The following is a 21,764-nucleotide window of genomic DNA, read 5'->3' as shown; positions in this document are numbered from 1 at the left end:
AAACAAACTAGATCTAATGGACATATATAAAACACTCCACCCAACAACAATAAAATATACATTTCTCAAGGGTGCAAGGCACATTCTCCAGGATAGACCATATGTTAGGCCACAAAACAATTTTCAGTACATTTTAAAAGACTGAAATCATACTAAGTATCTTCTCTGACCACGTGGAATGAAGCTAGAAATCAATAACAAAAGGAAAAGTGGAAAATTCACTGTGGCATATTAAATGTGGCAATTAAACAACACTCTTTAAAAACCAATAGGTCAAAGAAGAAAGTATAAGGAAAATTTCAAAATATATGATCCAGCAATTCTACTCCAAGGTATGTATATATCTGGAGTATATATTTTCAAAATATTAAAAAAGCAACTCAAAGAGAAACTTGTATATCAGTGTTTATTGCAGCATATTCATAATAACTTGGTTATTTGGGATGTGTTTGGCCATTCTTTCTTCAAATATTCTTTCTGCTCCTTTCTTTCTTCTTCTGGGACATTCATAATGCACATGTTGGTCTTTTGGATGGTGTCCCATTAGTTTTGTAGACCGTGTTCACTTTTCTTCATTCTTTTTTTCTTTTTGCCCCACAGGCATGATCATTGTAACTGTCTTTGTTTTAAGTTTGCTGATTCTTTTTTCTGCCTGCTTATACAGGTTGTTGAACTCCTCTAGTGCTTTCTTTTAATGTCAGTTATTGTACTTTTCATCCTCTGATGGAAATAGCCCAAGTGTTCATCAACAGATGAATGGATAACAAAAATATGGCCTATATATACAATAGAATATTATTTAGACATAAAAAGGAATGAAATTCTGAAACATGCTATAACATGGATGAATCCTGAAAATATATTAAACAAGCCAGGCACAAAAGAACAAATATTGTTTATAAGAACTTATAAGAAGCAGAATAGGTAAATTCATATAGAAAGTGAGTAGATAAGAGCTTACCAGGAGCTGATGGGGAGAGAGGAATAGGGAGTTATTACTTACTGGTTAGAGTTCCTCTCTGGAGTGATGAAAAAGTTTTGAAGATAATCGTGATGGCTGTGCAACATGAGTGTAATTAATGCCACTGAAGCTGTACATTTAAAAATGGTTAAAATGATAAATTTTATGTTATATATATTATTTAAACATTTTTAATAACAATTTTATTATGGTAAAATATACATATATATTACCACAATAAAATTTCATGTATTAAGATTTGTTTTTTCTGAGTGAAAATTCACAAGAATTTTAAAGAGAATCTTACAGAGTAAAAACATGACTTGCTTTGTTGTTATGAGCACATGTACTTATGAGCCAATCATACATTTGCACAGCTTTAGATCTCAAAATGTACCATTCATCTGCCCTTCTACCAAGACTGCAGAGTGTTTATCAAGGTAAAAAATGAACAAGCTTTAATGGCTCTCTTCTGACAAGTTAAACAGAAGAAAAACATAGGATATAGGCTATTAAAATTTTACTTTGAGAGGCTATCTCAGCAAGTAATCTAAATAAGTGTATGATGGTATATTCATTGCTTTTTGAAAATAATTAGATGGCTGTGTAACTTTTAGTGAAAGAGCAAGGTAGCACTGAATGTTAAGAACCCCAAGGGTTAATATCTGAATATTTCTCTCAAAAGAAAGCTATTACTGGGGAAAGTTGCTAAATAGGTTAATATATCAGATGAATTATTCAAATAACCACTAGAATATACCACAGGGAAAAAGACAAACCCTCAAGGAAGGAGAAAACAGGACAAGATGCCAAGTAGTACAAAATGTTGAGAAACATATGGATGAGATATAAAACCACAAGAGAGAACAGAACAAGAAACAAGCAGAACAAAATTTTGAAAGCTGCAAAAGCATATGGATGGACTGGCAGACTCAAGAAAGGCAAATCAAGCCAGCAGTGGAGAAAGATGAGAATCAACCCAGTTCACCTCTCACAATTGCCAGTTGGCAGATGCAGTACCTCAGGGGGTACTGGACAGTGGCTAAAATAATGAGAACCTGATGAAAACTATTTGGAGGTTATATTCCTGATATCCCTTTCCCAACTTCCCACCACTGCTTGTCTGGCCCTCCCTCACACCAGCTAAAGTCCAGAGGTTTATTCTCTAGAGCAGCTAAAGCAGTTTTCTGGATTGCAGACACTGGGTAATAAGTCAAAACTGTATGTGTGGGAGGGGATGGACAGGATGGCCATAAAAATGTAGAGTGCCAGAAATCCCGTTCTTCTCCAATACGGCAACTGGAACACTAGCAGATAGACCCTTAGCCTCCAGGAAGGAGATTGGAAACCTCTACTCTGGAGAATCTGACCAAAGCAAGATATTCATGTGGAGGAGGGGACTCCCAAAAAAAGCTCACCCAGATAACCCTAAAGCAAGCCCCTTCCACAAGTCCAAGGCTTCTAATCAGCTTTACAGTCCACTATATGTCTACAATAAGTAGACAGCCAAGGATTGCCAGATGTCCTAGAAAAGCCTAAAACATAGAAAAAGAAATAAATACATGAGAAGAAATTTGGAGTTAACAGATTCTACAGAAAAACAATTTCAAAAGAAAGAACACAGGGACTTCCCTGGTGGTCCAGTGGTAAAGAATCCACCTTCCAACGCAGGGGACGTGGGTTCAATCCCTGCTAAGGGAACTAAGATCCCACATGCTGTGAGACAACTAAGCCCGTGCTCCACAACTACTGAGCTCATGTGCCTTAATGAGAGAGTCCACGTGCCACAAACTACAGAGCCCATGCACCACAACTACAGAGTCCACAGGCCCTAGACCCTGTGCCACAACTAGAGAGAAGCCCACACACTGCCAACGAAAGATCTGCATGTCTCAATGAAGATCCTGTGTGCTACAACTAAGACCCAACACACCCCCCAAAAAAATAAAGATAAATAAATATTAAAAACAAACACAAACACTATCACGAACATCCTCAATGGTAACAGAACAAATCCATAGACAAGAATATAAAATAAGAACCAAGTACTCTATAAGAAAAGGAACTTTCAGAAATCATAAAGGGATCTTGAGATCTAAAAATATAGCAGAGTTGGAAGACTGAGTCAAAGAGCTAAAGAAGAGATGGAGAGAGGGTAGGAAAATAGAGATCTAATCCAATATCAAAATATCAGTTCCAGAAAGAGAGAAGCAGAGGAAAGGAAATCAATGAACACTGAAAGTTTCCCAGAACTGAAAGATATGAGCTACCACATGGAAAGCATTCATCAAACTCCTAAGATAATGAATAAAAATAGACCCACACCAAGGCACGTCACTGCGAAATTGCACTACCCTGAAAACCAAGGTATTCTACAAAGCTTTCAAGTCACATTCAAACAGCAGAAATCAAAATGGTTTTGGATTTCTCAACACAACTGGAAATAAGACAATGAAGCAATACCTCCAAAATTCTGAAGGATTATCTCCCACCCAGAATTTTATAAAATATCAATCAAATGATAGATATGCAAGGTCAAAAAATTTACCTATACATTGATACTTTCTCTAGAAGCTAACAAAGGGTGTGCTTCACCAAAATGGAAAACAATAAAGCCAATAAAATGGAAAACAAAAAATCCAGAAAACAGATCAGCACAGGAGTAAATGCAAATCCCAAAAGCTTAGGCACAAGAACATAGATTTAAGCAGAATGATTCAAGAGACAGGTTAATGGTTACCCTCATCAAGATCAGTGCTAGTACTGTACTCTTTTAAACTTGAGGAACAGCATGCCCAGGTGAAACTGGTCCTAATTATCTGTAGGTTGGTCTTTACCATGTACAATTACATGGCAGCTTTCCATTCCATCTCAGCTACAAGGATCAGCAAAGACACTCACATCACCCTATGGAAGTACTGTCTTGATCTACTCCTTTGAGCTAGAATTTAATTCCTCATGGACTGAGAACCAGTAAATACAAAGAAGTCTACTCCCTCCGACCACATTTTTGTCAGACATCTATTATGCAGTCCACACTACAGGCCCTTCCAGATACCCTCTGGTAAGCCTTCTATTTAGCAGGACTCACTCATGAGCTTAGCCATGAACTTCCTCAAAAGTGACTTTTGTAAACTCTCATGGAAGCTGAAGCCAGACTATGACCCAAAGACTTCGTTATGCTCTCCCTGAAGCTTTCATGTAATAATGACAATGTTGTCCTTTTATACCTGCCAACAGGTTTTTCAAAAGTAAATATATTGTTTAAGAGTGTATGTGTATGTAACAAAATAAAAGAAATGCAAAGGAATGATTAACACAAAGTCAGGATAGTGCCTACATCTGGAAGAGGAGAGGGATGCAATTACAACACACAAGAGTCTTCTTAGATTCTAGTAAATGCTCTATTTCTTAACCTTCTTAGATATTACAAATGTTTTACTTCTTAACCTGATGGTGGGTATATGAATGCTCATTTTATTATTACTCTTTAAATCATACACTTTTTGAATTTATAACTTACTTCACAAATTTAAAAAATCATCCTATCCACTTCCTTGCTCAGATTCCAAGCTCAATGAAGACCATTCTGGCAACAGTTTGACTCTATTGTAGCTTTACCTCCATTAAGTGAATGCACATCAGACCACTTGGCATGTACATTTTTCTTTTTAAAGTAATAAACTGGTGTGCTAATTTTTAAAATAATATTCATAAAATAATGAATGTGGTTGATTTAATGACTATGTCCTTATATATGAGATTAAATTGGTTTCTAAGTAAATCCTCTGAGAGTCAGAGTCAGAGAGTCTGCAAGTAACCAAACTCATTCTCAGATCAGGAACTTTTTGATGATTCAATTTCATCCCATATTGCAGTTTCAATTTTTGAAGTGTCATATTCCCTCATCATATCAAACTCAAGCCATGGCTGACTCCACTTCTGGGCTTCTTTCATTTGCTCTTCAGTTAAACAAAGGTCAAATCTGATCCCCTTAATATTAAATTTTGGACGTTCCCAGCGTTTGGACCACGGCTTGGGCTTCATTTTTACTTTCAGCTAAGGAAGATATAAGGAAAGGAACAAATTAGGCTGATAGTTGCAAGCAAAAATTCTTCTAAAAGTTTTCTTTAAGATGATTCTTAGTTTATACTTGAACTTCCAGTTCCAAATGTACAACTTATACCTGATTAACAGGAACTTCTTGGCTAGGTTCTTGTGCTATTGGCTTCATATTCATATCAAAAGTGCTGTATTCAGGAAGGGCATCTCTCAAGTATAGCAAGCTATCATCCAGCCGTTTCTGTAATTTGACTACTTGGATCTCCTGGATTCGAGGATTATAAAGTTCAAAGCAAATCTCAACACCTAAAAGAGAAGAAAACATATTCTTATAATCTAAATTCAGATTCCTGCATATGCCTCATACTATAAAAAAGCTATTTCAGGGCTTCCCTGGTGGTGCAGTGGTTGAGAGTCCGCCTGCCGATGCAGGGGACACGGGTTCGTGCCCCGGTCCGGGAAGATCCCACATGCCACAGAGTGGCTGGGCCTGTGAGCCATGGCCGCTGAGCCTGCACATCTGGAGCCTGTGCTCCGCAATGGGAGAGGCCACAACAGTGAAAGGCCTGAATACTGCCAAAAAAAAAAAAAAATTAAAAAAAAAAAAAAGTGCTATTTCATGAACGAATTAGCTCAGGGTTTTGCATGTAGGAAATGTGATATAAATTTGTAATCTTTAAAATGAAGATTATTGAAAGAAACAGAAATGAACAAATCCATGTCGATTAAAAAATGAGAAAACCTGAATTAGAATGATAAAGTCTAAAGAAAACTGTCTTCTATACATATATTTAGCCATTTATTTCTTCAATTTTGATAGTATTATATTAGTTGGAAGTTTGAATAAATTCTTCACTTCGTTATGCTCTTGTTTATTTCCCAATTACTTAAATAAAACTCTATCTTCTACATTTTGAGCAACAGAATTAATGATGCAAAAAGAGTAGGTAAATTTTTAAGTTCTAACTTTGATTTAGAAGTCCTCTTAAGATGGCCTAGGTTTGTTAACACTCTGGAGCCCTCCATAGAAGAAACAGTTTTGAGTGCTTCCAAGATGCTGACATAAAAGGTTAATATATATCATCTGTATCATCAAACATTTAAAGGGAAGAGTGTATACTGAGGTTTCCTGGAATAATCCCAAGAGAAATATAAATAGTAAAACATGATCAACGTTAACATTAAGTGTTTAATATCAGGATTTAAATCAGTATCCACTGTACATCTATTCTGTTATAGGCACTGATTTAGGAGTTGTGCCTATAGCAAAATCAAAATAGGTAAAATCCTTCTCTTCTCATACAGCCTACATTCTAGTGGATGACAAACAATAAAAAAACCAACAAGGTACTTTCATATAGTGAAGACAATACAGGGTGATGACATTGTGACTGGGGAGGGGGCAAATTTATGTATGTATGTATGTATGTATGCATGCATGCATGCATGCATGCCACACCGCACGGCTTGCGGGATCTTAGTTCCCTGACCAGGAATCGAACTTGGGCCCCTGGCAATAAGAGAACCGGGTCCTAGCCAGTGGACCACCAGAGAATTCCCAGGGGCAACTTTAAATAGTATAGTCAGGGAAAGCCTCTCTGAAAAGATAACATTTAAGCTGATACTATAAAGAGCCAAGAATGCTCCAGGCAGAAAGAACAGCAAATGCAGAGGCTCTGGGGTCTTAACGAACCTGTCATGTTGGAAAAACTAGAAAAAGGTCCATTTGGCTGGAGCATAGTAACTTGGTGGGCCAGGAAAGTAAGCCAGAGATACTGTACAGTTGCAGGCAGGAGATGATGGTGGCATGGACAAGAGTGGTAGCAATGGAGATGGAGAAACAGGCAAAATTGGGATAAAATTTTTGGAAATTGAGCCATGAAAACGTGCTGATTGACTGGATGTGTGAAAGAGAATAACTAAAAATAGCTCCTGTTTTGGGTTTAAATAAATGGGTGTGGAGTGGTACAACTTATGGAAATAGAAAAAACTGTTAAAAGACACATTGTGAAGGAAACAGAGTTCTGTTTTGAATTTGTTTTATGCTTATAAGATGCCCAAATGGAGATATCAAAATAGGTAGTTGTATATGCAAATTTGAAACAAGGAAAGGGTCAGTCCTTGACACATAAATCTGGGAAGTTAATACCACATGGATGGTATTTAAAGCCAATGGACTAGAAAGAATCATCAAAGTAGGAAGTATCAATGGGGAAGGTACAGGCAGGTCACAAACAGTCAAAATGTTAATGGTAGAAAATAGCAAGAAAGAACTAATACTTTTGAGTATTCTGTGTCCAGTACTTCATATAGAACATCACAATAAACTGACCACAACCCTGGGAAGTAGAAACTATTATCTCAATTTTAAAGAAAAAAATCATCTCAGGTCTATCATACCTTTGCTCCTCCCTTTCTATTACAAGATTTCTCCAAGTACACAACCTGACTGGAGGCCCAAGTTTCTGTAATCAAGTTCTGCTGAGTTCCTACATGCACAGCACCACAGGTCATTAGAGGATAAGGAAGACAGCAACAATTCTCACATGTTCAATTTCTTTCAATATACTACTTCACTGTTGGGGACCATGAAGCACACAACTTTAAATATGAAAAATGTATTGTTCCTGCCAATTTTTTTTGTCTTTATTTCTTAAAAAATTTTTTTTAGTTTTATTCATGTTTATGTTATTTATTTTATTGAAGTATAGTTGCTATATAATATTATATAAGTTACAAGTATGTAACAGTGATTCACAAATTTTAAAAGTTATACTCCATTGATAGTTACTATAAAATATTGGCTATATTCCCCATGTTGTACAATATATCCTTGTAGCTTATTTTATACATAACAGTTTATACCACTTAATCCCCTACCCCTATATCACCCCTCTCCTCTTCTCTCTCCCCACTGGCAACCACTGGTTTGTTCTCTATATCTGTGAGTCTGCTTCTTTTTTGTTATATTCACTACTTTGTTGTATTCTTAGGTTCCACATAGAAGTGATAACATACAGTACTGGTCTTTCTCCATCTGACTTATTTCACTTAGCATAATACCCTCCAAGTCCATCCATGTTCCTGCCATTTTGATTCATAATTTTTCTAGAATTTTACCACTTGTTCCCCTATCTTATTGGCATAGCAAATGTAATTTTGCGTTTTAAAAAATTCCTCCAATTCTTATAAAACTAATAATTGTGGTGACTGTTGTAATATAAAGCAAAGTGGGGGCCATTCATTTTAGGAGAAAGTTAACTTGCAAGGACATCATTATGCTTATCTTAATGTTTTCAAGGGTTATTTGCTTCTAAAATGAATGTCCCCGTACTGCTTTATAGTCACTTGTTTCCTCCTTTGATGTTGCCATGATTTTGAAAGTCTACTTCTAATGGTTGTTGTCCCTGTAACAAAAGAAGCCTCCAGGGGCTTCCCTGGTGGCGCAGTGGTTGAGAATCCGCCTGCCCATGCAGGGGACACGGGTTTGTGCCCCAGTCCGGGAGGATCCCGCATGCCCCGGAGCGGCTGGGCCCGTGAGCCATAGCCGCTGAGCCTGCGTGTCTGGAGCCTCTGCTCCCCAACGGGAGAGGCCACAACAGTGAGAGGCCCGCGTACCACAGGCCTGTGTACCACACACACACAAAAAATGAATAAATAAAATAAAATAAAAAAGAAGCCTTCAGGAGAAAGCAAAGCACCAACTGTATTTACTCAGCAACCTCAATTCTCATACCATTCTTAGGCCACAGGCTCCATGTCATCCCTCCGAGCTCCCTTTCACTTTCAAATTCCAGATGTCTTCACCCAGAATGCAGAAAATAAAAAAGACTCCTGAGATAACATTTTCCAGAAAATCAAAATAATGAAAGGAAACCTACCTTGTCCTTCAATAGTATTCCTAAGGATAAAAGTAGCTCCAAGTCCTGTTCCTGATCTCTGGATGCAAATTCCCAGAAACTGGCTGGTTTTTCCACTGGCATATGGGTCAGCAGTAGTAACACGAAGAATGCTTCCTCCAAATTCAAAAGAAAAGTGAACTTTTACATGAGACGCAGAATCAAACAACAGCATTTCCAGGTAACTTCAAACTTCTTAAATATTTTAATATAATATTAGGAATAAATACCTCATATGGGCAAAACACAGATAGGTGAAAAACAATTTTCTCCTTGTCGAGAAAAACTAACCCTCCAACCACTTATAATAAAAGCATCCAGCTCTTACTGACCAACATAGAACTCTGGAATGTGGAGTATTTTTCTCCTTTCTAACATATCTTTTCTTTCTATTTGAAATTTCAGAGGATTTGTTCTTCCCCTTGGAGGAATGAATTCAGGACTCAAGAACCTGTGAAAAATATAGAGTAAAATAAATTAAAAGCAAACTTAAAAGACTACTAAAAGAGAAACCATTGCTTTACCAAAAAAAGTGAAAGATTAGGATGCTGACATGTTTTATTCTTCCTTCTCTAAATAAGAAAAGTCCATCTTATTTCTAAAATTGTTGTCAGTTCTCATGAAAATAGCTAACAATTTCTGAGTACTCACCTGGCATTGTGTTAAAAGTTTTATTAAACATCTATAGCATAACTTAATCCCTATAACAACAAGGTGAGTTTGGTGTCATCATCTACTTTTCACAGATGAAGAAAATGAAGCTTGGAGATGGTAAACAACAGACCTACTACTACATTAGCTATAAATTTATCAAGCCAAGATTAACAGACTTATTACTACATTAGCTATAAACTTATCATGTCTGTCAGATTCCAAAGCCTGTGACCCACAGGCCTCACTCTGAGTTGTACATGTTATAGTAAATTATGTTGGAAAAGATATAAACATATAAATCATCAATTGTAAACTAACTTTAAAAATAATCTCCCTATTAGCAAACTGATTTTAAAGTCATTATGAAATATCTAATCTGTAGAAAAGTATAAATGACATTACAATGAAAATATATGTCCCTATCACCCATCTCAAGGAATAAATTAACAATATAGTTGAAGCCCCTGTGTACCCCTCCCTACCCCCACAGTTAATTACTGTCGGGTAATTAACTAAATCTGGTGTGATGATTATTCCTATGAATTTCTTCCTTTTCCTCAATTTCCTACCTTAAAATGTTTCAAACCTACCAAAAAGATGAAATAGTAATACAATGAATACCCATATATACTTCACCTAATTTCACCTACTGCCAACATTTTGCTGTATTTGCTTTATATGTACATATAATTTTTTTCCAGAACCATTTGAAAATGTCAAACAGCAAGGCATTTCATCCCTCAAACTTTAGAAGGCTTCTGCTAAGAATAAGGACTTTCTCTTACATTTATCACAATACCTTTATGACACCTGTGAACTTCAGCATTAATTCAGTAGTATAATCTAATACAGTTCACGTTTAAATGTACCTAATTGGTTCTGGAAAAGGTCTTTTATAGCTGTTTGTTGCTCAATCCAAGCTACAATCAAGCTTCACATATTATATCTGGTTGTTAGTCTCTTAAACTAGTACTCTTCCCTATATTTGTATTTTTGTAACATTGACTTTTTTGAAGAGTCAAAGCTGATCATCTTATAAACCATCCCTGGATCTGAATTTGTTTACTGTTTCCACATGCCTAGACCAAGGATATACATTTTTGGTAAAAATATTACAGAGGTGATGATGTGATCTTCTTATTCCATCACATCAGCAGACACATAATGTCAGCTTGAACGGCTATTGGGAAAACTAAGTTTGATTGCTCTGTGAAAGTAGAGAATTTCCCCTGTATATTTTTTTTATACTTTACATATGTATGTATGTCTGGGCAATACAAAAATGCTACCAGACTTATCAATTCTTCTGCAGGTTGCTTTTTTCACACATCATAGTTGAAGTTCATCCATGTTAACTCTAGTTCATTCATGTTTCATGCTGTAAAATAGTCCATTATGAGAATGTATTAGCTCATTCACCTACTGAAGGATATCTAGGCTGCTTCTAAACTTTTGTTACAAACATTACTTTTGTGTTCATTTTTGTACATGTCTCCTTGTACATATTACTTTCCTTAAGTTGTATACTGTCTGGGTGGGAAGGTACAGACAACCTCAAACTTACTAAATTTTGTCAAATTGTTTCCCAAAGTAGTTACTCCCATTTAACTGAATTATATTGTGTTGCCATTTAAGAGAAATATTCCTTTCCACCTTAAAAAAAAGTTGTACCGGGGCTTCCCTGGTGGCGCAGTGGTTGAGAGACCGCCTGCTGATGTAGGGGACACGTGTTCGTGCCCCGGTCCGGGAGGATCCCACATGCCGCAGAGCGGCTAGGCCCAGGAGTCATGGCCGCTGAGCCTGCGCGTCCGGAGCCTGTGCTCCGCAACGGGAGAGGCCACAACAGTGAGAGGCCCGCGTACCGCAAAAAAAAAAAAAAAAAAAAAAAAGTTGTTGCGAGAAATCTTTTCTGAATCTCTAGGTTCCATAAATTCAAGTTTATTTCAACTTAGAACCACAGGATATTTTAAATATTAAACACAAATACATATGCAGAGATAATCGAATCGACAATATAGAGCCCTTTCACAAAGCCTAAATCACACCAATTTTCCCCCCTAAAATTTGCTTTTTAATAAGGTTGTTATACAATTCTACAGAAACACTTTCTGCAAATCGTAGATCATCTAAATTTACACGTACCTACAAAGTTACCACTGCCTGCTTAAGTGAACCAGGCTTTTAAGCACACTGCTTTGAAGAGCAAATTTCAGATACATATTAGTAGAAAATTTTACCACCGTATCGCTTTTTAAGGGACACTAAAACTGTTAGTTGGGAAACTAAAACAGGTTGAGTTCTGGCCAATCCATTTCACCTAGGAAAAGATCCGTTCCTTAACGTCAACAGGTAAAATACAGTGTATTTCACAGAAAAATTCTCGATTTGGGCCAAAGAGCTTCAAATCTGGGGAATCCCTACTTGAAATTCTGATCTAATATGACTGCAGAGAAAGTTCAATGCCTGCTTGGGAGAAGCGAGGAAGGCAAACCTGAGTTGGGTGCGCTTCACGCATTCATGAATCCTGCACACAAGCTCTTATCTGGGAGTTCCAGACCCCAGGATAAGACCCGTTTCAGACCTCGGAAGCAACTACAGCTTCTAGAGCGCGAAGACCCAAAAGGCAGGAATCGCGTCCAGGTCGGGGATCTCACCTGCTTTCCCGGAGCTGGGGACGGCGCTTGTCCACGATAATCGGTTTCGGCGGTGGCTGGAACGCGCCGGGCTCAGAAGGTCCAGTGATCTGCCGCCAGCTCTGCCCCGCGAGGGCCTCTGCGGGAGCGCACCAGAGGTCAAGACTGCTCGCGCCAGCCCAGAGCTCCCGCGAAACCTTGCAATCGCCCCCAATGCGCGGTCCCACGAGAGGCTTCCTCCCATGTCGCCCTTGACTTCCAGAATCGCCCCCCCCAGCCTGACCCTAAGCTCCTTCTGTCCCCGGCTAGCAAGTCCCGCTGCACTTACGGCAGGCGACAGAGGCCGGCGCAGGGCGCAGATCCCACGTGCATCGAAAGCTCCAGCCCAGCGTCATTGTAGTCCGACAGCCCCTGGCAATAGACGCCGCCATGCTTACTCCCTCGCTCGAGACTACAACTCCCAGTAATCAGTGCGACAAGGTCGCGGTCCTGAGCCAGATGGCGCCTGCTAAGGGACAAAATAGCCAAGTCTTTCTCCACCCACCCCACCCCCACTCCCCACAAGGGCCCGGATATCTAAGGGAAAGTGCACTGTATTTCTCTAGTTCTCCTCAAGTGCCAAGTTATATCCCTCTACGGAAGTGTTCTCTCAGCCTAGAAAGATTTTCTCCCTCTTTGAATCAACTCTATCTTCAATTTCTCAGGCAAGACTTAAGTATGTCAAAATTCTCATTATAGGCTCTCATTCTTCCATTAGCAGCTCTGATGTCATTTGCAATTTTAATTTTTAATTTAACTTAATTTTTAATTACTTGTGTAATTATTGGATTAGCGTCTAACTCCGCCATTATACTGTAAGCTCCTGAGGGCATGGAGTTAGTCTTTTGCTCACCATTTTCTCTCAGCATCTAGCTGGTCCTCACTTTGTTGAATGCAAAAAAGGGAAAAGAAAATGGTTCCTGACAGAAGGGGTGGCACAAAGTCCCTGAGACTACAGAGAGCATTCCTCCCTTGAGGAGCTAAACTTGAGTTTGGGCTGAGCAACTGTAGGTAGGGATTATATTACCCTGAAAACTGGGTTCGCCTTTTGTTGGGTGTCGAGACAAGAGACACAACCAAGCCAATATCAGGAGAAGGAAGGATGTATTACTTACAGCAAGTAAGGGGAACACCTGGGACCTTTCCCAAAGCAGTGTCTCCCTGCACAGCAAATTTGAGGAAATCTTAAGCTAAGTGTACATGCATATTCACGAAGGGGGTTGGACCATATATGCATATTCATGAAGGGGCTTGAAAAGGAGAATCCAGCATAGAATGTTGCAGCTAAAAGCTAGCTAAAGCAGTTTTAGTCTCCATTATTTTATGCTCTACTCACTTTCTTTCACCTGCCTCCCACAAGTGATTTCTTTTCCTAGTTAATTGCTTTTACAAATGATTACTTATTAGTTAGTGTTATATTGTGCACCTGGTATTTTTCCTCCTTTGAAACACTCCCTAACACTCCCTTCCATTGTGAGCATTCTTCTGTTGTGGAAGGGGGACCCCTTCCAGGGCTCTTGTCTAACACTCAGAAATGAATTGTGGAGGAGACAGGTGCTGACAAAGCAAGAAACTTTATTGAGAAGGGGCATCTGGGCAGAGAGCAGCAGAGCAAGGGAACCCAGGAGAGTACTCTGCCACTTGTCTTGCAGTCTCAGGTTTTATGGTAATGGGATTAGTTTCTGGGTAGTCTCTGGCCAATCACTGTAACTCAGGGTCCTTCTTGGTGGCACATGCATCATTCAGCCAAGATGGATTTCAGTGAGAAGGATTCTGGGAGGTTGGTAGGACTTATGGACTGGAGTCTCATCTCTCCTTTTGACCTTTCCCAAATTCTTCCAGTTGGTGGTAGCTTGTTAGTTCTGCATTCCTTACCAGAACCTCCTGTTGTAAGATAAGGTATGCAAGTGGTTACTATTGTGCCTGGCCAGGGTGGGTAGTTTCAGTCAATGGTTCCCCTAACAACTCCCCACTGAGAGACTTCATACTCAAGATACTTCTTGGGAATTGGGGCAGAGGTTTCTTTCTTCTGTAACTACTTCCTGCTGAGAGTGGGTGTAGTCCTGCCCAGTAGAGTAGAAGTCTCTCTCTACCGGATCTAAATCAAGTTATCCCATATCTGAAAACGGCTTCCATCCTTGTAGTAACAACAGTTTATCCTGAAACTGTTGGACCCTGTAGGAGATAAACTTTGTAAGCAGTTGAAACACGCAGGGGCCAAACAGGATTGTCATCACTGGGCCCAGAAAAGGAAGGCAAAATTTGGGGTGAGGGCTGCAGGGTGTGTGACTTTCTTCTGATTGGTTGGTGGTGAAGTAACAGGGTGATGCTCCAGGAATCTTGCACTCAGCCTCAAGTTACCATCCTCCACTTGGTTGGGGGCCCCAGTTTTGCAGAAGAACTCAAAGATATTGTTATGTATACTACTTGAGGAGGAACCAGGACCCTGACCCAAGGCTGCATTTTTGTTTCTTGAATGCTCCTCCTTTCTGCATTCCCTCCCTTCCTTGATTAGTAATGGTTTGAATCTGCCCTTTGGAACTCATGGAAGGTCAAGGAAGCTGAATGAAACCTATTTCTTAAGAACAAGAAACAAGGGACACAGAAAGGTTTTTGTATCCAAGAGGGCCCCACCGGGTCCTGCTCACTTTCAAGATCACAAAATGGCTTAAGCCCAAAACGTCTTCGCCTATGTCAAAAAGCTGTAACTAGTTCTTTTCCTCTGGGGACCACCTATCCTATCTGCTTCCAATAGGTGACAGAGATGAAAATTAAAAAGGTAAATTGTAAGTCTTGTTAAGAAATTTGAAATTTGTACTCTCAGCAATGGTGTGCCACTGAAAGGATTTCACACTCAGAGTTGTCATGGTCTGAATGCAGGTTGGAAAAGAATTTCTAGACACAAGGCAGAATGAAAAGAAAATAGAATTTATTAGAGAGAAGGGTCACTTCCAGAACAGCAGGCCAAATTCCTGATAGCCAGGGGAAGTCGACCCTGAACAAGGGTTTCTGGTCTGTTTTTATAGCCAGGGAACAAGAGAACCTGGGAGTCATCTGCTGATTGGGCAGGCTATGTATACTTACAGTGTGCAGAGCATGAGAAGAATGGGACAAATACCTTTCCTTATTTGGGATGGGAAAGGGACAGGGCATGCTGCTTGGGAGGGCTCTGGGACATTGTAATAGTTGCAATGTGACATAGTGATAAGACTCCTGTAACTCTTTGTTCCAGCAATATTGGCCCTTTGACTTTATCTTGTTCTTTGTCCTTGGAGCATCACAAGAGTGAGATGATTACTTAGTTACTTATTGGTCATTCCAGTTGAATTAATGTCCCAAGGTACCTCAAACTCAATGTGTCCATATTGAATACACTATGTTCACCTCCAAACTTCCTCCCCAGTATTAGCTATCTCAAGGAATGGCTTCAAAATCCAATCTGTTGCTTAAAGCCAAAAATCTCATTGTCATTTCTGATTCCTTTATGTCTCTCCCTAGGAAAAGTTGCTAAAACTACACCTGGCACCATCAACTATCTCAAATATCTTAAACTTTCTCATCCTCCCATCCACATTGCTAATCCAGGTTACCATTCTTTCTCTTCAGGATCACTGAAAACCACTGCAACTGTCTTCTGATTGGTCTTCCTGCCTCCAGTTCCCTTCAGTCGTTCTCCACATAAAAACCAAAAAGGTGGCTCAGAAATGCATACCTAGTCCTTGTTTTTTCCCAGTTTAAAGCCTTCCACAGCTTTCAGTTGACAAATAAAAAATCAAATTCTCAAAGAAAGCGAGCCATGTTCTCAGGGCAGAATTCAAAGTACTGTGAGGAGGGAAAAAGTCTTCTTTTAACTCCAGCTTCCTTGATTAGAACAGAATTGAACTTATAATAGCAAGGAATTACACAACCAAAGTTTCAGATTAGCTAATTTTAGGCTCTCTCTGCCCACCAAAAAAGGATACTTCAAAACTTTAAGAGAAGTAAAAAGGGAGGAGAGACAAAGATAATTATGACTGGTAGCCATGATCAGAGATCAGGCTTGTCTTATTCACTTGCATTTTACCTCAGAAGATAAAGACGGAGAGATGGGCTAGGGCCACTGGTCCTAGAGAGATTAGCAGATTGAGCTGCTACAGAAGAACGGGAGGGTGGGAGTTGGAGGAATACATGATGTGTGGGCAGAATCCCATGCCTACTTTTAGGCATATAGGAAGATAGATGGGGAAATCACTGTAGCATACCAACTATGGAAAGAGATGGCTGCAGGGATCAGCCCTAGTCTACCCAGAATTATTTTTACTAGTAAACTGAATTTCACTAAGATTTGAGGAATACTAGCTTGAGAAGTATGTTTTATCTGAAAGAAAATATTCATAAAATGTAATGACTTAGACTTCTACTTTCTTTTTAGGTATTTGTTTATAGACACATATCAATGCAGTTTAATCAACATTACCTAGAGAATCATGGAAGGAAAATAAGAATTTGCTAGAGACGAATTATTTCTAACTGTATAATAATGTTGATTGTTTTGTTATCACAGAAGTAACACATACTTGAAGGAACTGGAATTTGATTTTCCCCTGCTTACAAGTGAATAAGTTGTTTTTGTCTCATAGACATTGGTAGAAGACATGAGACTCCTGAGACAAAGGACTTTATTACTGATTTCACAAGAAGTAAGCAGCATGAGCATCAGCATGTTTGCAAACGTTTCCTTTGCCCCCAAACTCCACACATTGACACCATGGGCACAGATGGATGGTGCACATGCAATGGGTTTGCTTCACAGCTGAGGAACACTGAACTTAGTAAATCCTTTGCTTGTGTGTGTGTGTGTGTGTGTGTGTGTGTGTGTGTGTGTGTGTTACGCGGGCCTCTCACTGTTGTGGCCTCTCCCGTTGAGGAGCACAGGCTCCGGACGCACAGGCTCAGCGGCCATGGCTCACGGGCCCAGCCGCTCCGCAGCATGTGGGATCCTCCCAGACCGGGACACGAACCCGTGACCCCTGCATCGGCAGGCGGACTCTCAACCTCTGCGCCACCAGGGAAACCCAATCCTTTGCTTTTATAGCAAGCAGTAAACAAGCCTGTGCTTTGTTCTGGTGAGACATGGACATTTATCCCTCAAGGTTGCTCATTGTAAACTCAATCTTGAGAAATGGTCTGGATAGCATACCCACTAAGACACATAGGAGCTCAAGAGACCCATGGAAAACTCTCTCCCAATAATACTTCATCTAGGAAATGTGAAAAAAAATAACAAGGAAAATCTGCCTCCTAAACTTTGAGAAAGGTTTATGGACGGCCACGGGAATCACACTTAAAGTTCAGGTGATAATATTTTTGAAACTGGTACACAAATACTCCCGTTAGGTACACCTAAAACCTCTCACACATTCTCGACCTCACGGTTTGGGATTGGGATTACTCTCTCAGGGGGTCACTGAGGGGCCCCCATTTCCCAAATTCTCAAGGACAATCCTTCAGGTGTCCCAGAGGTGGTGCTAATGTCCTCTATCTTTGAACATGGTGAGAGTTTCCTCACAGAGCCTGTCCACTTTTAAGCCCTAGTCTCTTCCCCGGTATGCTGTAAAACCTGAGCAAGTCACAGAAAGGGCTTGGAATAGCAGAGCATACAGACTATCAGTGTGCTGGATCCTCAAGGCCACAGGCAGCCTTGGCTGGAGAAGCATGTGGTCTGTATGTATTAGTGGGATGTTTCCCACAGAGGCTATTAATCCATATGGATATACGCCCTGAGTGGTTCCCAAACCTGGCTGTTCCCTCTCAGTCTCTTGTATTGGATTTTTATCTGAGTATTGGCTTGCTGAGTATTCCCATACAATCTCCCACAGGGATCTCAAATTCAATGTGTTCCTAATTGACTTAATCATTTCCTACCTATCCAGATCTGCTCCTGCATTTCTACCTTGATGGATGAAATACTCAGCCACTCCACTGCCCAAAGTACAACCTTGGGAATCTTGATTGACTCCTCCATCTTGTTTATACTGGATCATCCATCTAAGACCAACTCTTGTTGATTTTACTACATAAATATTCCTTATACCTATTCTTTCCCCTGAATTATTTGCCACTACTCTGGCTCAGCTCTTCATCATTTCTCCAGTAGATCTGCAATATCTTCCTTACTAATCTCTCTTCCAGGGATTCTCAAAGGAGACGCTATTGGCATTTTGAGAAAGACAGTTCTGCATTTGTGCAAGTTGGTTCCAGCATCCAATGATTGCAAGCATGAAATGTCAGTAGTGCCCCCTAATTGTAAGAACCAACCTCTCCTCCCACAAGTGATGCTAGAAAGGAGTTAATGCTGATCAGAGACCCAGGGATATCAAGGGGAAAACTAGAGTCACAGGAGCCATCAGGGCTGATCTGAGCCTAATCTGAAGGCAGGAACCTGGGTCCCTGATGGGGCTCCTAGGGTAGGAATGTGGTTCCTCCTGGGGTTTAGATTCAGCAGGCACTGATTCTCTACTCCATACCTCGTCCTTCTTTAATTGTCTTCTCTTTCAAATTTTCCTCTTACTCTACACATTAACCTCAGAGATTGTTTTCACTTGCAAGCTCCAAATGTCATGTAAATGCCAATTTCTACCAAACTTGAATCTCTAGCCAAGATATCTCTTTTGACCTTGAAATTTTGTATATATTGAAATTTAGTATATAAAAAGGGTGGCTATTCAAATCAGTTCAGAAAGGTAAATTATTCAAAAAATTGTGTCCATACATACAGAGAAAAAGTTTAGATCCTTAACCAATTATAGAATTATGTTCCTGAGGGTTAAAGAAATTGATATAAAAATTATAAAGTCATAGAAGAAATATAAAAGGAATGTATATTTGAAGATTCCAGTTTGATGGTGACATAGGAAGGTCCTGAATTCACCTCTTCCCACATACACAATGAGGCTATAGCTACATATGGAACAATTTCCTCTGGAAAAAACCTAAAGGCTGGTTAAGCAACAACTACACATTGGTGGATAAGAAGAAAACCACATTGAAGTGTGTAGAAGAGGCTGGGATACAATCTCATTATAAACCTCATCCCCAATTTATAACTCACAATCAAGAGGGAATTCAAAACCTGGAGCTTCTCTCTGAAGAGTGAAGGATTTGAACCCTATATTGGGCACCCCAAATTTTAAGACCTGCACCAGAGAGATGAGCCCCCAAACATCTAGCTTTGAAAACCAGTAGGACTTGCTTCCACAAGACTGTAGCGATCTGAGAAACGGGTCTTCAAGAACTCACCTGCTCCAGGGCCCAGGGCAGAAGCAGCCTATCCCACCCAAACTAAGAGTCTACTAGAACACTCTACCAGGATGCTGGGTTGGAGACTTGTGGGCACTATCTTCGCTCTTTCCCTCTATCTTGTTATAGCTGGGTGGGTGGATGGGAGAAAGGGGTGAAGTTGGTCAAAGATCACAAACTTTCAGTCACAAAATTAAAAGAAAAAAACAGGCATGTAAAATTCACTTAAAACAAAAATGAAAAACTATGAGGGTGGTTGATAAACCTGATCACAAATGTACCTCATTTTATTGTGCTTTGCTTCATTGTGCTTCACAGATACTGCAGTTTTTACAGATTGAAGGTTTGTAGCAACCCTGCACTGAGTAAGTCTATCAATGCCATTTTTCTAACATTATTTGCGTACTTTGTATCTCTGTGTCACATCTTGGTAATTCTCGCAATATTTCAAACCTTCCACCAGCAAAAGAATTATGATTTGCTGAAGGCTCAGATGATGGTTAGCATTTTTTGTTTATATAGTATTTTAAAATTAAGGTATGTACATTGTTTTCTTAGACATAATGCTATTGCACACTTAATAGACTACAGTATGCTGTAAACATAACTTTTATATGCACTGGGAAACCAGAATATTCGTGTGACTCACTTTATTGCAATATTCACTGTACTGTGATGATCTGAAGCCAAACTTGTAGTATCTATGAGGTATGCCTGTATATCAATACTGATATGAATAACAGAAGTAATCATAAACAAAATTAAAGACTGAGTAGTTATAACCAAGGACTAATATCCAGAATATACAAAGAAATCATACATATAAAATAACACACATACTTCAATATTGAACTGTAGAGAATATATTAATAAGCATCCACAGAAGAAAATAATATAAATGACCGTGAAATATGAAAACAATTTCCATCTAGTTTGTAATCAGGGGAATTAAAATTAGAGCAACAGTAAGATTATTTCTTCAGAGAGAGAATTTAAGTGGAGACAAGGTATTTACTCCACACATTGTTAACAGGGTTTAAGATTTCAGTACTGAGGTAACAGGAAATTTGACAGTATCTTAGAACTTAAAGTATACATACTCTTTGACTCAATAATTCCACATCTTATCTACTCCTAAGGAAAACTCACCTATATGCACAACACACACAAGAATGTTCATTGAAGAATCTCCAAAATTTATAAGCAACTCATGCAGCTCAATAACAAAAAAACAAACAACCCAATCCAAAAATGGGCAGAAGACCTAAATAGACATTTCTCCAACGAAGATATACAGGTTGCCAACAAACACATGAAAGAATGCTCAACGTCATTAATCATTAGAGAAATGCAAATCAAAACCACAATGAGATATCATCCCACACCAGTCAGAATGGCCATCATCAAAAAATATAGAAACAATAAATGCTGGAGAGGGTGTGGAGAAAAGGGAACACTCTTGCACTGCTGGTGGGAATGTAAATTGATACAGCCACTATGGAGAACAGTATGGAGATTCCTTAAAAAACTACAAATAGAACTACCATATGACCCTGCAATCCCACTACTGGGCATATACCCTGAGAAAACCATAATTCAAAAAGAGTCATGTACCAAAATGTTCATTGCAGCTCTATTTACAATAGCCAGGACAGGGAAGCAACCTTAGTGTCCATCAACAAATGAATGGATAAAGGAGATGTGGCACATATATACAATGGAATATTACTCAGCCATAAAATGAAATGAAACTGAGTTATTTGTAATGAGGTGGATAGACGTGGAGTCTGTCATACAGAGTGAAGTAAGTCAGAAGGAGAAAAACAAATACCGTATGCTAACACATACATATGGAATCTTAAAAAAAATGTCATGAAGAGACTATGGGTAGGATGGGAATAAAACACAGACCTACTACAGTATGAACTTGAGGATATGGAGAGGGAACTAGGTTGCCTCTATGCTCTGTTAGTCCCCAAACAATGATCAAGACCTTTGCTGATGTAGTCCTGGCACCCATGAGACTAGCTACCCATTCATAAATGTTGACTTAGGAATGCATATCCTGTTTCCAAGCATGTACCCCCATACTCTATGTTAACTATAAAATTGTCACAATGGCCCTTTGGTGGTGCAGAGTGCATTTGTTAATGCTTTCGGATCGTCATCTGCCTGATCCCACCCGGTGAGTACGTTACCCTATAGTAAACTGATCCATTGATTATATGGAGCTGCCTG

General features: G+C 39.3%; 1 protein-coding gene across 1 annotated transcript; it reads right to left on the bottom strand.

The window, feature by feature from the left end:
* Nucleotides 1–387: 387 nt before the first annotated feature.
* MRPL19 (mitochondrial ribosomal protein L19) lies at nt 388–12,676 on the bottom strand. Its single transcript, XM_059078571.2, has 6 exons — nt 12,538–12,676; nt 12,231–12,348; nt 9,255–9,373; nt 8,905–9,039; nt 5,148–5,329; nt 388–5,020 (listed from the first exon to the last, which is right to left on the bottom strand). Exons 1-6 carry the CDS (start codon nt 12,638–12,640, stop codon nt 4,799–4,801), a joined length of 879 nt encoding a protein of 292 aa, XP_058934554.1. The 5' UTR covers nt 12,641–12,676; the 3' UTR covers nt 388–4,798.
* Between the last annotated feature and the right edge of the window lie 9,088 nt (nt 12,677–21,764).

Source organism: Kogia breviceps, chromosome 11 (assembly GCF_026419965.1).
Source record: "Kogia breviceps isolate mKogBre1 chromosome 11, mKogBre1 haplotype 1, whole genome shotgun sequence".
Taxonomy (NCBI): domain Eukaryota; kingdom Metazoa; phylum Chordata; class Mammalia; order Artiodactyla; family Physeteridae; genus Kogia; species Kogia breviceps.
This window is presented reverse-complemented; position numbering and strand designations above follow the sequence as displayed.

Bases quoted from the DNA above. Each gene is read 5' to 3' on its own strand.
- MRPL19 (XM_059078571.2), bottom strand. From the start codon at position 12,640: ATGGCGGCGTCTATTGCCAGGGGCTGTCGGACTACAATGACGCTGGGC. The intron at 5,330-8,904 runs GTAGGTTTCCTT...CTTCTCTTTTAG, and splicing joins GAATACTATTGAAGGACAAG to GTGTTGAGATTTGCTTTGAA. The intron at 5,021-5,147 runs GTATAAGTTGTA...TATCTTCCTTAG, and splicing joins AAGAAGTTCCTGTTAATCAG to CTGAAAGTAAAAATGAAGCC.